The sequence below is a fragment of the Chelon labrosus genome (assembly GCF_963514085.1).
Source record: "Chelon labrosus genome assembly, chromosome: 15".
NCBI lineage: Eukaryota > Metazoa > Chordata > Actinopteri > Mugiliformes > Mugilidae > Chelon > Chelon labrosus.
The window spans coordinates 8582810-8597701 of NC_140348.1; the positions used below are offsets into that span (position 1 = coordinate 8582810).

The window sequence follows — 14892 nt, forward strand, 5'->3', positions numbered from 1 at the left end:
TTTGTGCAGATACTTTGATATTTTATTGTCTTGCCTTGCCTTGGTTCTGCCTGTCCTCTCAACACAGTGGCCTGAACTCAACAGGCAGAATGGACACTGGTACAGCTACAGTCAATTTATTTTCAAATGCCCAGTCTTTTCTGTTCTTGTTTGTTCAGTTGCTGCTTGACTTCAGAGCAACCCATCCAAAAAGTCCTCATTCTGGATTGGTTGCAGCATAATATTGGCACGTGTACTGCAGAATTAATGCAGCCTTAACTTTCTTTCTGTTATATATAAAAAAAAGCCTGAATACAAATATTATATTACATAGCTCTAATATTAGTTATTCTATTTTCTAGAGGCTGAGAGGGAAATAAAGTCTGTATTTTCCAAACGTGTCCTCTCAGAAACAAGAGTGGCCATGCTGCAGTGATGCAGAAAGACTCTAGGTGTCTTAGGGTCACATGTTGTCCCTCTTGTTGCACATGGACGCAGCCATTACAAGCTAAAATCCCACCTGTAGTAGCAGTGTAAGGCTTTGACTGGCATCTCTGAGAAGTTATCAGCCCGCAGGTTAGTTCTGAGCTCCAGGATCAAAACGCTTGCAGGGGGAAGCCGAGCAGTGTCTGTGATCCAGATGCAGAATTCAGCAGGGCAGGGGCCAGCCTCAGCAGGTCTCTCAGAGGGATACCCAGCCGGCTACTACGTGACAACAAATCACCAAGTGAACTGCAGCCTGCAGGGACAGAGAACAGACGCTCAGAGGAGTTTAACATCACTGTCCCGTGTCATGTTCTGCAGTTACTCCGTATGATCAGGACGCCCAGATGTGACAGTGTGCGTGAGGTCCAGGGGTGGAAAACTGGACTACTTTACTTAATAGTAAAGTAAAATTAGGAGAGCATCAAATAGAAACAAACTAAAGTAAATGTCCTTTAACATCCTTAATGTTTACAGATCATGTGTGTCTTGGTTCCAATTGCATCACGTCAGACATCTGACACTCACAAGACAGAAACAGTTGGGAACAACTACTTTGACATTATCACATCACGAGTTGTTGCAGTAAGACCATTTAAAGGTTTTCAGAACTATACTTAAGAACAGTAAATGTCACCTTCACCACTGAATGCTTTGCAGCTCTGAGAGAGGAGCTCTGAGATGTAAAACTACACCTTGTGAGATGTAAAACTACACCTTGAGGTTCATTTTTTCTGCTGCTGTGAACAGTGTTTACATTCAAATGTAAGTGTGCACAGGCAAATCTGTCCAAACCCATTTGTTTGTCTTACCCTCCAGCTGTGCGTGTGTGTTCCTGAGGCAGGGGATGGAGCGGTACGTCAGGAAGCAGGCCAACATGACAGACTGGATGACCCTTGAAAGGCCCTCGCCCCTCATGTAGGACCTCAACACTGAGCTGTTCTCTAGAAAATAAAATACATGCAAAGCATAAATGTGTTTTTATATACAGTGAGCTGATAAGTGTAACGCTTTAAAAGACTATAGCCAGCGGCCCTTTGACACAAATGTTCCGTGGGTGCGCGAAAGTAAATAACTCTTTGTATTAGTCTGTATTTGTTATTCAAAATGGAAACCAGAAGAGCTACTATTAGCTGGGAGGCTAGGAAGCGCCACAAACCATCAGAAGAATCAGACTCAGAATCATCTTTATTGTCACGTATGTTCACACATACTGAACCTTGCTGATCAGCTGATCTACAGTTTATTCATTCATTATTCATCACTACCGTTCCTCGTCTAGTGCACTAGTTCACTAAGCTGAACAGCCAATCAGTGATTTTCTAGACTGTGTGTCTAACAGGGGTTTGACAAGTGGCAACAAAGCGGGACACGATGCAAAAATTTGGGCCACTGAGACTCACTGACGGCCTGGCGCCAGCAAATGGTCTACCACGAACCCTAAGAATCTGTAACAGCAGACAGAGAATTGATGGCTTCAAACTGATAAATACAAATAATCACATTTTTCCAGAGAAAAACAATAAACTGGCATGAAGCCTCTTTTAATAATACCGTGTGGTGCAACAAAATTACAGGATTCAAATTTGCACTAGACTGGACAAAGCTCTTCCTGTTCACAGCTGCTATTTTCCACTAGAATGTGTGCCATGTTAGCTAGCCAGAGCCTGTCTATCAAAAAGCAGCACAGGGATGTAGAAAGATACTTTAAAATGCTTCTAAACCGTGAACGTAACCTTAGATTAGCTATTATGAGACTGATTGTGGAAACTGGTTTCCTACTCTCAGACTGCCCACGCATCTTGAATTGTTTGCCAAAAGGAAACTCCTTTATATGGTTACTCTACAGATGCTAAGAAATGACTGTTCAATCTCTGAACTGTGTGAGTGAACCAACAAAAAGGTTTTATAGACTGTTTAATTTCTATAATTCAAGAAACAGTCAAACCTCTTTCTGACGATAATCACTTCCAGTATTTTACAAAATACCACAAATTCCATCATTGCAGGGAAATCTGTGTGACCTCAAGTATATTTTAGTTTCTCTGAATCCAACTTCACTGCAGCACTGACGTCTGAGAAAAATAAATGACACTAAGAAAAAGGATACAAATAAGAATGATGAAAAAAATAAATAAATACCAGGAAGATCTAGACACATATTTCATTCATGGGTGAATTCCAGAGAACAGTAACATTCCTGATGTTTGAGGTCAGTTGAGTTCAGGTTTCATTTAACTGCCTGCCACAACCAAGAGGCTTCATGAAACATAAAAGTGAAGGCAAGTTTGAATTGATTACAGTCGATGATCACAGTCTCGTCTGACTGCTTCACCTGTTTCCCACGCCTCTCAGTGTGTGTTTATTACTGTAAGTGTGTGCGCATGTTCACCGATGGAATGTGTGTTTGTTTGAGTGTATACACAGTCTGTTTAACTTTTAAACTATGACATTAATGTGCTACACCCTGTTCAGAGAGGCAAGCTGAAACACATCCAGCCTTTGAAATACCCATCCTGTGACTCTGCTGTTAAAAACAGCCCAAACTTTGTCACATGCAGTCAAGGTAGAATTTTAAAGTAACAGCTAATGTCAGGCATGTTTATCTGCTCTGCACACAGCATGGCGAGCAGCTGACTTTAATCAGCTGACAGCTGTTATTTGGTGTGTTTACTTGGTGGGAGTCTCCCATACAACTCACCACACTGTTTTTCAGCTGGAATTGCATATGAGGTCAACAACTTTTTTAAAAACAGAACTAGTTAAAAGGTAGAGACACACTGACATGAAACAACTACCTGCAACAAAGACTGACTGTGGCATTACCTTACTTAAATGGTCTTGTATTTATCTAGGTGTGTAAAGTGCTTTACAGTCACAATGTGTGTCTTGCAGCATGTTGTCCATGTACCAGGGATCGAACCCTCTGGTTTGTGGACAACCCGCTCTACCTACTTAGCTACAGCCGCTGACAAGAAGTTGAGTCTAGGTCAACAGGATGCACTTGAACACACCGCAAAGACTACAACCAATGGCCAGCTGGTACATATGTTCTGTGGCTGCGTGAAAGGAAGAAACAGGAAAAGCTATATGAGTTGGGAGGCTTGAAACCTAGGAAGAGCTACAAACCTCCTGAATAATGCTGAGAAGTTGGTCTACAGTTTATACATTCTCTAGATGATGATGTCGTGAATATAAACTGCCTGGCCTAAAAAGAAAAAAGGTCACAAACTCTAATATTTTGTTGGACCACCTTTAGCTTTGATTTCAATAAGCTTCTGCATTGTCACAAGATTTATTTCCATCCAGTGTTGCATTCATTTTCCACCAAGATCTTGTATTGATGATGGGAGAGTCTGACCACTGCACAAAGCCTTCTCCAGCACATCCCAAAGATTCTCAATGGGGTTAAGGTCTGGACTCTGTGGTGGCCAATCCATGTGTGAAAATGATGTCTCATGCTCCCTGAACCACTCTTTCACAATTTTAGCCCCATCAATCCTGGTATTGTCATCTTGGAATATGCCCGTGCCATCAGGGAAGAAAAAATCCATTGATGGAATAACCTGGTCATTCAGTATATTCAGGTAGTCAGCTGACCTCATTCTTTGGACACATAATGTTGCTGAACCTAGACCTGAGCAACTGCAGCAACCCCAGATCATAGCACTGCCCCCACAGGCTTGTACAGTAGGCACTAGGCATGATGGGTGCATCACTTCATCTGCCTCTCTTCTTACCCTGATGCGCTGGTTCCCCACTATCCTTCCAGTTTTTAATAATGCCTTGGACAGTTCTTAACCCAATTTTAGTAGTTTCTACAATCTCCTTAGATGTTTTCTCTGCTTGATGCATCCCAATGATTTGACCCTTCTCCAACAGACTAACATCTTTGCCACAACCATGGGATGTGTCTTTCAACATGGTTGTGAGATGAGAAGCTAGTCATTGCATCAGTTGGGGTTAAATAACTTGTTGCCAGGTGAAAGATAATCGCCTATGCAGTAATTATTCACTAAGAGGCTCATACCTGTTTGCTTAGATAAATCCAGGTGGCGACGTTTTATTTTTTTTGGCCAGGCAGTGTATTTGTGCTTATATAAAACTGCTGACGGGGTCCGACCAGTGGTAACAGTGCGGGACACACCAGAAAACTATGGCCACATACAGTCACCATGGCCCGATGCAAGAAAACGACCAACCAATGGCTTGGTGTATCACAGATCTAAACCCTGTTGACAACCACTGCAGCAGTAAACTGGAGTATCATGATACAAATGTGAGTCTGCAAGTATTTGATTCTCACAATATCTGATTCTAAAGCTGAGACACTGACACTGTCATTCACTGAGAGGGAGGGCAGGGGTCACAGAGAGCATGAGACTGGAAGTGGAAATGGTTTTGGTAAATGTGTGTTACAGAGGAGAGGAAGATATGCGATGCTTTGTTGAGCTTGCAGCATGTTGTCTTCACTTTGATCAATAGCTACCCACATCAGAAACGTGCAGAAGGAAACACAAGCAGCTGACACTTCATGTATTTTCTCACATCTGTTTACAGACAATGTAAAAGTGATGGAAAATGTAATGCAAAAGTATAAATCTGCCTTTATAGAGTAACATATTTATGACAGCCCCTTGGGAGTCCACATCTGTAAAGTTACAGATGTGGACTCATATGGACTCATGAGACAGATGTTTGTTTTTTTCAGATGATTGTTCACTGAGACTCAGATCAAAGCATCGGTAAACACAGTAAACCAGCACATCACATTGTATACAAGTTGGCTGAGTGCTGTTCTGGTAAATACAAGACTGAATACAATGATTATCTCCATCATTTGGTTGACAAAATGCATAAGAGTATTTTTTATTTTTTTGCCATTATTCAACTGCTTATCAAATACTTATGTATATTCTATTATGTTTCTCTGAAGTGACGTGTAGTTTCAGAACAAGCACAATTTCTCTACGTTGAAGGTTTGTTAGTATTTGCTTCCTTAACTTGAATCATCCCTTTTATTTGTACCTATGCACTATTAACTGATAACCTAGCACTCGGCCGGGGGCTGCACAAAATCATACTTTTTATTTAAGTTATTTAAGCACTACGCATACACCGATCAGGCACGACATTATGACCCGAGAAGTGAATAACATTGACCATCTTGTGACAATTCAGTGTTTTACTGGGAAACTTTTTGACCTGGCATTCATGCAGCTGATCTGCATCCTTCTTCACTCATGATGTTACTTAGACATGTAGCACCCACCTAGACCAGACCAGGCACCCCTACCCCATAGCAATGACACTCCTTGATGGCAGCAGCCATCCCCAGTAGGATGCAGCCTGACACAGGCACACACACAAAAACGCTTTAGGAACAACTCAAAAAACATGAAGAACGCTACAAGGTGTTGACCTGGCCTCCAAATTCTCTAGATCCCAAACTGATCAAGTATCTGTGGGATGATCCACAGAGGCCCCTCCCCTCAACCCATAAGACCCAAAGGCCCCGACTTACAACATTATGTTGCCAGACACCACAGGACACCCTCAGAAGACCAATGTCCATTCAACTGTTTAAGGAGAACATTGTAGCTATAAACATGTTCCTCACCTTAAAATTCTTGGACATTTCTAGCCAAAACAAATGCCTTAGGAACATTTCCTAATCATTTATTTGCTTTTGTGCTACATCTTGTTAAAAGTGAGGCTTTTAACACCTACGTTCACCAGAAAACCTGACAGGCCTGGAGAGGATCTGCAAGGAGGAATGTCAGAGGATCCCCGAATTCAGGTGTGAATAACTTGTTGCATCATTCCCAAGAAGACTCATGGCTGCATTAGCTCAAAAAGGTGCTTCTACACAGTAATGAGCAGAGGGTCTGAAAACTTGTGACCATGTGATATTTCAGTTTTTCTACAATTCTGTGTTTTTCTGTCAATATGGGGCGCTGTGTGTACACTGATGAGGAAAAATTGAAGGGGTCTGAATACTGTCTGTACCCACTGTATATCAACAGCTAATCTGCAGCTGATCTGCATCCTTCTTCACTCATATACTCATCTATCCATCATCTTGCCTCACCTTTGAGCCAGCTGTCCAGGGCTACATCCACCGCGTTCTTCATGACGGGCAGAAACTCAGAGGTGAGCAGGGTGTCATGGTGGTTGGCGGGACCTCGCTGCATCCTGCTGTCCCACAACTCCACCACCAGACGTAACTGCCACAGAGGGAAGGTCTGCAGCAGGTCACCTCGACGCAAAGCTCCTACTGCCTGAGAGACAAAGTTACAGAGAGGAATTGTCCGATAAACTTCATTTTTTTTGTGGTTTGTGTATGTTATGTTTAATATCTTAGACATGAAATATCTGCAAAGCAGAATGCTGCAAGGCAGAGAACCCTTATAATTGTGATTACTACTCTAGACTCCACTGCTTTACATATATACATTACACACATCCGCATTTAATTTATCAAGAATTTATTGCTCGAAATAAAAAATACACCATCCATTTTAGTAGCAAATTGTAAATTCATTTCCAAATATCTTTTTATCTGTTGGTTTCATTTCACTTAATAAAGATCAACTTGAAGTCATTTGAATAGACTGAATAATAGCCAATTCCATTCACTGCACTTGTTTAATGGAACACGAACAATACTGATCACTGGTCAATATATTGATCTAAAAAGGCTAAAAATCTTTTACACCAAGGGATTGAGGACATTTCTGCAAAGTGATGACATCTTGGCCGGTCCTCACTTATTTAACAAGGTTGTTTGAGGGTTAAGACTAGGGAATACATCATGTCAGTGACTGTTCTCACAAAGATAGCCATACAAATGTGTGTGCGTGTCTGTTACCTGCTCGATAGCAATATACGTGGGCAGCATCTCTGGACACTCCTGCGTCACACATTCATACAGCATTGCCGAGAACAACACCAGAGTATCCTCTCTCTGCACAAACACAACATAGTGCTTAGTCATTTCTGTATTTTACCCAACAGTGACCTTTCTGGGTTCTTGAATATGATCAGTTATTTTTTTCCATATCCATGCCTGTTTACATTTTGCATTGAGGATAAAGCAACTGAGAAACCTTTTGCACTTCTCCATTTGATTCATTGTGTCTACGAAGCAGAGACCTTATGATGAATTTGCATTCAATCATTACAATTTAAGTTCCTAATTCATGTAGTCTTTTTGGCATTTACTGCATGTAACAAAACCTTGTTTGTGCACAAATAGTGAGTAGGTTTGTTCTTTTTTAAGTATGTCCAGATCCCAAGTTTAGTACCTGCGCTCATACTCCAAAACCCCAGCAACACTGTTGCCAAGCAGTGCCAAAAAATGCTCTTAATACATGCCAGTGTCACAATGAATGATTCAAGTAGAAGCTGCCTTTGGTCCAAATTAACCTCATGGAAAAGAGTATCTGTTCTGCCTGGGGAACTAAGAAGAATAGGGATGCAGGAGATCCCTTTTTGGGTTAACAGGGTTCTTAGAAACAAAGACAGTCAGTTGCAAATGATTTGGAAGATCCTGATAACAAAATTTAAAAAGCCCATGCACAGGGGTAAAACAAAAAATAGACAAACATGTTCATGATCATTACATATCTTAAAAAGTCACAAAAGCCTGTAAGTGGTTTATTTTAAAACTGCAAAGAAGAATCCTAGAATTTTCCCTGAAAGTCCTAATCTGGTCAGGTGTGTTTCTTTACTTAGAGGTTGAACACCAATTAAAAACTTATTTCAATAGGTCACGTGTTTCACAGACCTTTCTGCTCGGAAGAAATATGGAGCTAGACAAGATCTCTAACCTTAACCCCTAGACATGGAGCTATTTCACGCTATGTTAAAACAACCAGACAGCAGGAAATCTTCCGATTACTTGGCGGAAAACACAACATCCTCAATTTAAATGCAAAGACTGTGTTAACATTTAATAAACACAGACAGGGGGAGGAAGAAGTAGAAGCAGAGCTGTTGCGATTGAACTGATAAAAACAGATGAACGGCTAAGAGAAGTACTCTGGTTGTTAAATGTAATTACAGAACGATACGCTACAAAATGATTAATTTTCCTCCATTTCGCTGTGCATGCTGAAACCAGTGGCGTCCGCGCAATCTAACCAATTAACCTGATGCGATGTGATGAAGCAGCCTCTTTTCTCAGAAAATTGGAGTCAAGTAATTAATAAGCAGACTGAGCTCCGGTCAAGGTAATCTAAACAATCTATTTTAATTCTTGAAATGACCCTGTGTACGACACGTGCTATTCATATCAGGTTGCTTTGTGTTAAAACCAAGCCCTCTGTGGAAGTGGCACTTCCACAGAGGGGTTGGGGTGAGGCTGTGACTATGGAGTCGGAAACTCTGCAACCACAGTTGCCTGAAGTGAATCGCAGAAGTCCGTCACAGGAGTGAGTTCACTGACAACACAAAGACTGTAGTGTTTCTGATGAAATTAAACATAGTCAGAACACTCTGGTCCTTTTGAGGTGGCAAATAAGCAAAGTATACACAATGTTTGCTTTGTTTTATATTAAGATTAAGATTAAGTGTCTATCGGCCAAGTATACTTGTGTATACAAGGAATTTGGTCTCTGCATTTATCCCATCCGTGAATTAGTGAACACAAAGCACACAGTGAGGTGAAGCACACACTAACCCGGAGCAGTGAGCTGCCATGCTACAGCGGCGCTCGGGGAGCAGTGAGGGGTTAGGTGCCTTGCTCAAGGGCACTTCAGCCGCTTTCTACCGGTCGGGGGTTCGAACCGGCAACCCTCCGGTCACGAGCCCAAAGCGCTAACCAGTAGGCCACGGCTGCCTATTCAGACTTATCAATGAAGGTCAGACAGCGTAGGGGAGAGCTGTTATTCTAGTCATCTGCTTGGCCTTGAACAACAGTGGAAAGCAGGTTACAGAACACACAGCTTCATAAAAACCATATATGAACGTGACGAGCATGATTGAAGAACTATTATGTTAAAATGTTCCATTACACCTCTTGACGTGCTGTATTTACAGTCTTTTTCCAATGAGTCTTGCATTTTTTTTTTTTTTTAATTTCCTGTCACTAAAACACTACCATTTGTGGTTTTATGTGAAAGGCTTCAACAACAATTCAAAAGAACTGACACAGTGAATGCCCACTGCTTTGGTTATTACAATACAATTGGTAATAACTGGTATTAATATATTTGCAAAACTACTGACTTTTATCAACTTGACTTGTAATTTGTCTTTAATCCGAATCAACAAACGTTAGCATTCTAATATGTTAATCTAAGGTGATGGGCCTGGTAAATATTATGATTACAAACTCAGTAAGTTAGCATCGTGACATTAGTAAGTCACAGTAAAGCCTCACAAAGCCGCATGAATAACTATTCTCCTTGAAACTTAAGCTTGGAATATACTACGGCAAGGGATCTACAAAACCTACGTCAGTGTAGGCATTTAAACTTGTGCGCTGGTGTGTCTGGAAATCGATCTGTAATTACGGCACTAAAGCACTAGCCGACGTCTAGCCAGCTGTGTTGAGTTTCTTGGTGTACTTCAAACAATGGCGAATGAAACTGAGCAGCTCATGTTGGAGCCGGAGTTAATAAATGTTGAACAATAGAGAAGATGTCGGAATTGATTTACTCTGCTTGTCCTCTCCTATCCCTACCTAGTCATCCTTGAAAACTGATTTGAGTGTCATGCAAGGACACTCGTTTCAAGTTATTGGTTCGTTTATCAAATGTAGCAAACATAAAAAACTGAGACAGAGAGTCTGGTGTTTTTACGCTACTGAACGCTGACATTGTAGAATTAGTTTCACTTCATAGAGCAAGATCGCACATCACACACATTTAGCAAAGCATAAACATCTGCCAAAAATGGAAACGTGTGGTATACGGGGATTTCAGCCAGGACATATTATGCATTTAAATTAATCTTTGTGTTTATTTCTTGCTCTGGGAGTTTCCAAAATTTCACTTACTTTTAATGTTTAAAACTGTCCTTTCATCACAAGGTTGTGAGCAAAAATAAGAATACTAAGTACCACTCTATCACTCAATCAGGACACACAATACAAAAAGGAAAGCAAATACATCTAAATATGTTTATTTGGGTTTTGTGGAAGAAATGTCTGGGTGTTTTCCCTGCTGTCTGGAAGGAAAACGTTTGGAGCCAAGCTTCAGCCAAGCAGTTAGCGCCTGCAGTAATGTGTTTCAATGTGTGAAACAGTGCTCAGTTTCCAACACATTTAATTATCTTTTTGTGACTTTTTCTTTATTTAAGTCATAGCGCCTCCTGGAACTGGACTGCCTCCTTTGTTTACTAGTTGAGCAAAGCACAGTTGATTAAACCTGCTCGAATCACATCCACAGGTTTACTGTTACCTGTTGTTTATGTGTATACTCAAATTGTGGTTCAGAACCCATAATTCCCTACTGAGCTGGGATTTTTTTAAAATGGTATTATGAGAATTACACAATATAATACATTGTCTTTCATGCCCACCAACGACAGAAACATGGCAGAAAGGTGCAATTATGAAGTAAACCTGGACTAAGAATGCACCCACATCTATTTCTGGGAGTAAAACTCACGTGTTTCATTCCCTCAGATGTCTTACAGAAGAACTCGGCGAAGGAGATGAGAGCAGGCTCAGAGGTGAACGTAGAGATGGCCTCAGGCTGTAGAAAAACGTGAAAAAATATATTCAGAGGAAATTACACATAGAGGAGGTATGGCGACAAGGGGTCAGACACAAAGGACACTCAAGGAAGCGTAAGATCGAAAGATTTTTGGATGAATGGAGGAAATTGGGGTAAAGGAGATGTGATCAAGAACAATGCAAGAAAGAAAACAGGAATGCACAGAAAGAAAACAAAAGGAGAAGGAGGGACATTGAGGACAAGTGGAATAAATAACATGTATTATTCCCCCTCTGGATCAGCAGATATATTGACAGATTACACTGAGGCCACCAGGAAACCAGTAATAGTCTGTCAGCCGCACTGCTGCCTGCTAAACCTGTAGTGACAACCTGTCAAGACTGGACACAACCATTCACTGGGGAGGAGGCCAATTCAATGCAACTCACTTCCATTCATTTTAGTCTTGGCCTGTTTTCAAATCCAGTGCCTTCAGTCTGTACGTATTCTCACAGATGGCCTAGTTTCCCACATCCCCCAGCTCCCCACTAAGAGATCTTCACATTTTTACCTTAAATGCTCTGACTCCAGAGTTGTGGTGGTTGACAGTGGTGGCCAGGAGGCTCTTCCAACCTTGGGGGTCGTCTTTGTAGGGCAGCTGGCCGGCCCGTAGTTTTACATACAACACTCCATCTCTGGATAAGATGGACCTGAGGGAGATGTAGATGTATTGTAGATAGATTGAGATTTAAATCGATCAAGTGAATCAATACATTAGATCAGAGTTTCTGTCTGGTATCAACTAATCCTGAGAAACAAAGGTGGTTCTTAAACATCATCACAAACTGACAAATTGAGTGGTTTCAATCCTCTATACTCACTCCAGATGGTGAGTTTCTTTGCTGAGGTCCACTGTCAGCTCCCAGTAACGAGGCCCCTTTACCTTCACCTGCAATAAATATATTAATTTCATTCATTCATTCATTTTCTGCTTGTTCAGTGAAGGGTCGCGGGGGGGCTGTCATTGGGCGAGAGGCAGGGTACACCCTAGACATGTCTCCAGTCTATCGCAGGGCTAACACAGAGAGACAGACAACCATTCACACTCACATGCACACCTACGGTCAATTTAGAATCACCAGTTAACCTAACAAGCATGTCTTTGGACGGTGGGAGGAAGCCAGAGTACCTGGAAAGAACCCACACAGACACAGGGGGAACATGCAAACTCCACAGAGGAAGGTCCCAGTCGGCCCGGATTATATATTATCCCAGTTGGCCCGGATTCGAACCAGGAACCTTCTTGGTGTGAGGCATCAGTGCTAACCACCACACCACTGTTCCACCCAACATATTTATCTATGGTAAATGGTAAATGGTAAGTGGCCTTGCTTTTATATAGCGCTTTTCTACCTATTGGTACTCAAAGCGCTTTACAGTCACAGACACATCTACCCATTCGCTCACACATTCACACACCAGTGCCACGCACTGGGAGCAACTGGGGGTTCAGTCTCTTGCTCTTGCTCAGTCTCTTGGCACATTGCCGAAGTGCGGGGATTGAACCGCTAACCATCTGGTTCGTGGACAACCCGCTCTACCTACTGAGCCACAGCCGCCCCTATGCAATTAAAATATATCAAAAAGGAGTAGGAGGTCGAAGTGTGATAATGAAATTGATACTGCTAGTACAGAGGCAGTGAAGTATTAATCTCAGATTTTACCCGTTCGAGAAGGTGCAGCTCAGGAAGCATGGTGGGAGCCATCAGTTCAACTGTTGTCTCGTCGTACCACTTGGTCTCCTGAAATAAGAAGAACTGGTGTCACATTCATCTTCTTAAAGTGGAATTTTTGGAGCTGCAAAATGAACTGATCAGTCGTTTGTTGTATAACAAGCAGTAAACTGAATTGAATTTGAAATGACACAAAATCAAATGTACTTACACATAATGTTGTAAGAAAGAACAGAATAGCAACAGATTCCTGACGGACAGAACCTTCCTAGTAAATTTATCCAAGTCTTTTGTAGGTTTATTCAAATATGTAAATATCAAAAAATATAAATTGCATCGGCTGCCGTTCAGAATATAAAGATATAAATGCATATTTATTTGCATTTTTGTCACAGCAGTAGTAACGCAATGACTGATGAATTTAAAATGAAACAAAGCACAGACAGAAAACCCTGTTTCTGACCTACCACCATCCTCCATTAGCAGAAATACCAAAATAACAAGAGCTTAATTTAATTCAAAACAATGTTGCTCATCCATGTAGGGGCAAGTGCATGCAGCAGGTCGCCAGCCAGACAAACAGATGCTGTGCATGTACCGTGCATATACCACTGATAGCTACACACTGAAAGGTTATGTATTCGAAAATAAACAAAGGGGGCTCTCTAAATAAATACAAACTTACTTGCTTGTGGATATATTACTTTCAGAAGTAAATTGAAGCAACTAAAAAAAACATCTAAAAGAATACAATTGAAAATATACAAAGTAATGTGAGGCTATACTAGAATAAAAGAGCTCAGTTTTACAGAGATAATGATGTCCTGAAGACAGCTGTGAGAAGCTATCAGCTAGAATGTGCTCAGGGAGGTTCAATATTCGTGCTGATATCCTAAAGATAAGATGGTAAGAGACTCTCAGTAAAAGACCGATTAAAATAATTAAGACCAAGTGAAAAAACAGTTTAGTTTTCAGCAGAGGTGTACTCTTTGCAAGTTTCTGTGGTGGATGCGACCCATGATTTTTGTTTTAAGATGCGAACAATGAACCACTACCAGTTCAATTCCAACCAGGGATCTTCCTTGCATTTCCTTGCTGGTATGTCAGGCTCAAAAACGAACAAGTACTTTCAGTAAAATGCAGAACAATTTGAGCACTTTCGTCTACGAAGGTTCTCAGTTATCCAACTGATGGTGTATCACAGAACAAACCTGAAACAAAGTCAAGTGGACTCGATGTGTTTCTTGAAGACGTTTCTCAACTCACTCACGTCACTCCTTCACTTCTAAATGAATGGTGGCGAATTGGGGCTATATTAGCAACATCTCTGGGTGGTGCCCACATGAAACTCACATGACTAAGGTCTGACAGACTGTAGTCCAGCCCAGTGAGCCCAGTTGTCCTTTTTTCAGCTTTGTTTTTTGGAGGCTGAAACTTAAGCAGCCTTAATGTGACAAATGTAGAGCAACTACGATAAAATTGTTGCTTCTCTGCAGAGCTGACATGCATTAAAACTTGGAAACAGAACAGCAAGGTATTCTGACTAGATGACGCACCCCACCCCACGCTGCAGTCACGCACATAAAGATGTTGACAGTGATGTGGCCAACAGACCACAATTGGTGCTGTGTTTAGACAGTTTGGTTTTGTGTGTTACCCTTAATTATTTAAAATCTTTTAAACAAACTTATTGGAAGTTTGTAAAAAAAAAAATTCTATGAGGATAGGGACGCCAGTTTCAGTTCCTCATTTGTAAAGCTGTAACTGGCCCATTACTGACTGGTGGGCTTAAACATCTTTCCTGTAAACTGAGGTGCAGTAAATTAGCTTTCTTCTATAAGATTTCTATAAGTTTTAGTAGGAAGTAGGTAGTTCCACACACTTAAGCATAAATATGAATGAGATGGCGCCAATGATTTTGCCAACAGCAGCTGTAATGCTGACGGAAAGCCAAATGTGGTGGTTTGCTGGGCAGGCACAATTTTTTAAGCTCTAAAATAAACAGAATTGAGAACACAGTTCGTGGTAGCATG

At 41.2% G+C, this 14892-nt stretch overlaps 1 protein-coding gene across 4 annotated transcripts in view; it reads right to left on the minus strand.

Annotated features, from left to right (window-relative positions):
• The window catches only part of anapc1 (anaphase promoting complex subunit 1), a 53763-nt gene continuing 38871 nt past the window's right edge, over nucleotides 1–14892 (minus strand). For all 4 annotated transcript variants that reach the window (XM_084561693.1, XM_084561692.1, XM_084561691.1 and 1 more), the window contains 8 exons: nucleotides 12851–12928; nucleotides 12008–12075; nucleotides 11698–11836; nucleotides 11079–11165; nucleotides 7334–7429; nucleotides 6554–6743; nucleotides 1275–1406; nucleotides 1–718 (listed from right to left, as the gene is read on the minus strand). In XM_084561693.1, coding sequence (XP_084417819.1) covers nucleotides 576–718; nucleotides 1275–1406; nucleotides 6554–6743; nucleotides 7334–7429; nucleotides 11079–11165; nucleotides 11698–11836; nucleotides 12008–12075; nucleotides 12851–12928 — 933 coding nt within the window. In that variant the 3' untranslated portion in view covers nucleotides 1–575. The remainder of the gene's footprint in view (nucleotides 719–1274; nucleotides 1407–6553; nucleotides 6744–7333; nucleotides 7430–11078; nucleotides 11166–11697; nucleotides 11837–12007; nucleotides 12076–12850; nucleotides 12929–14892) is intronic.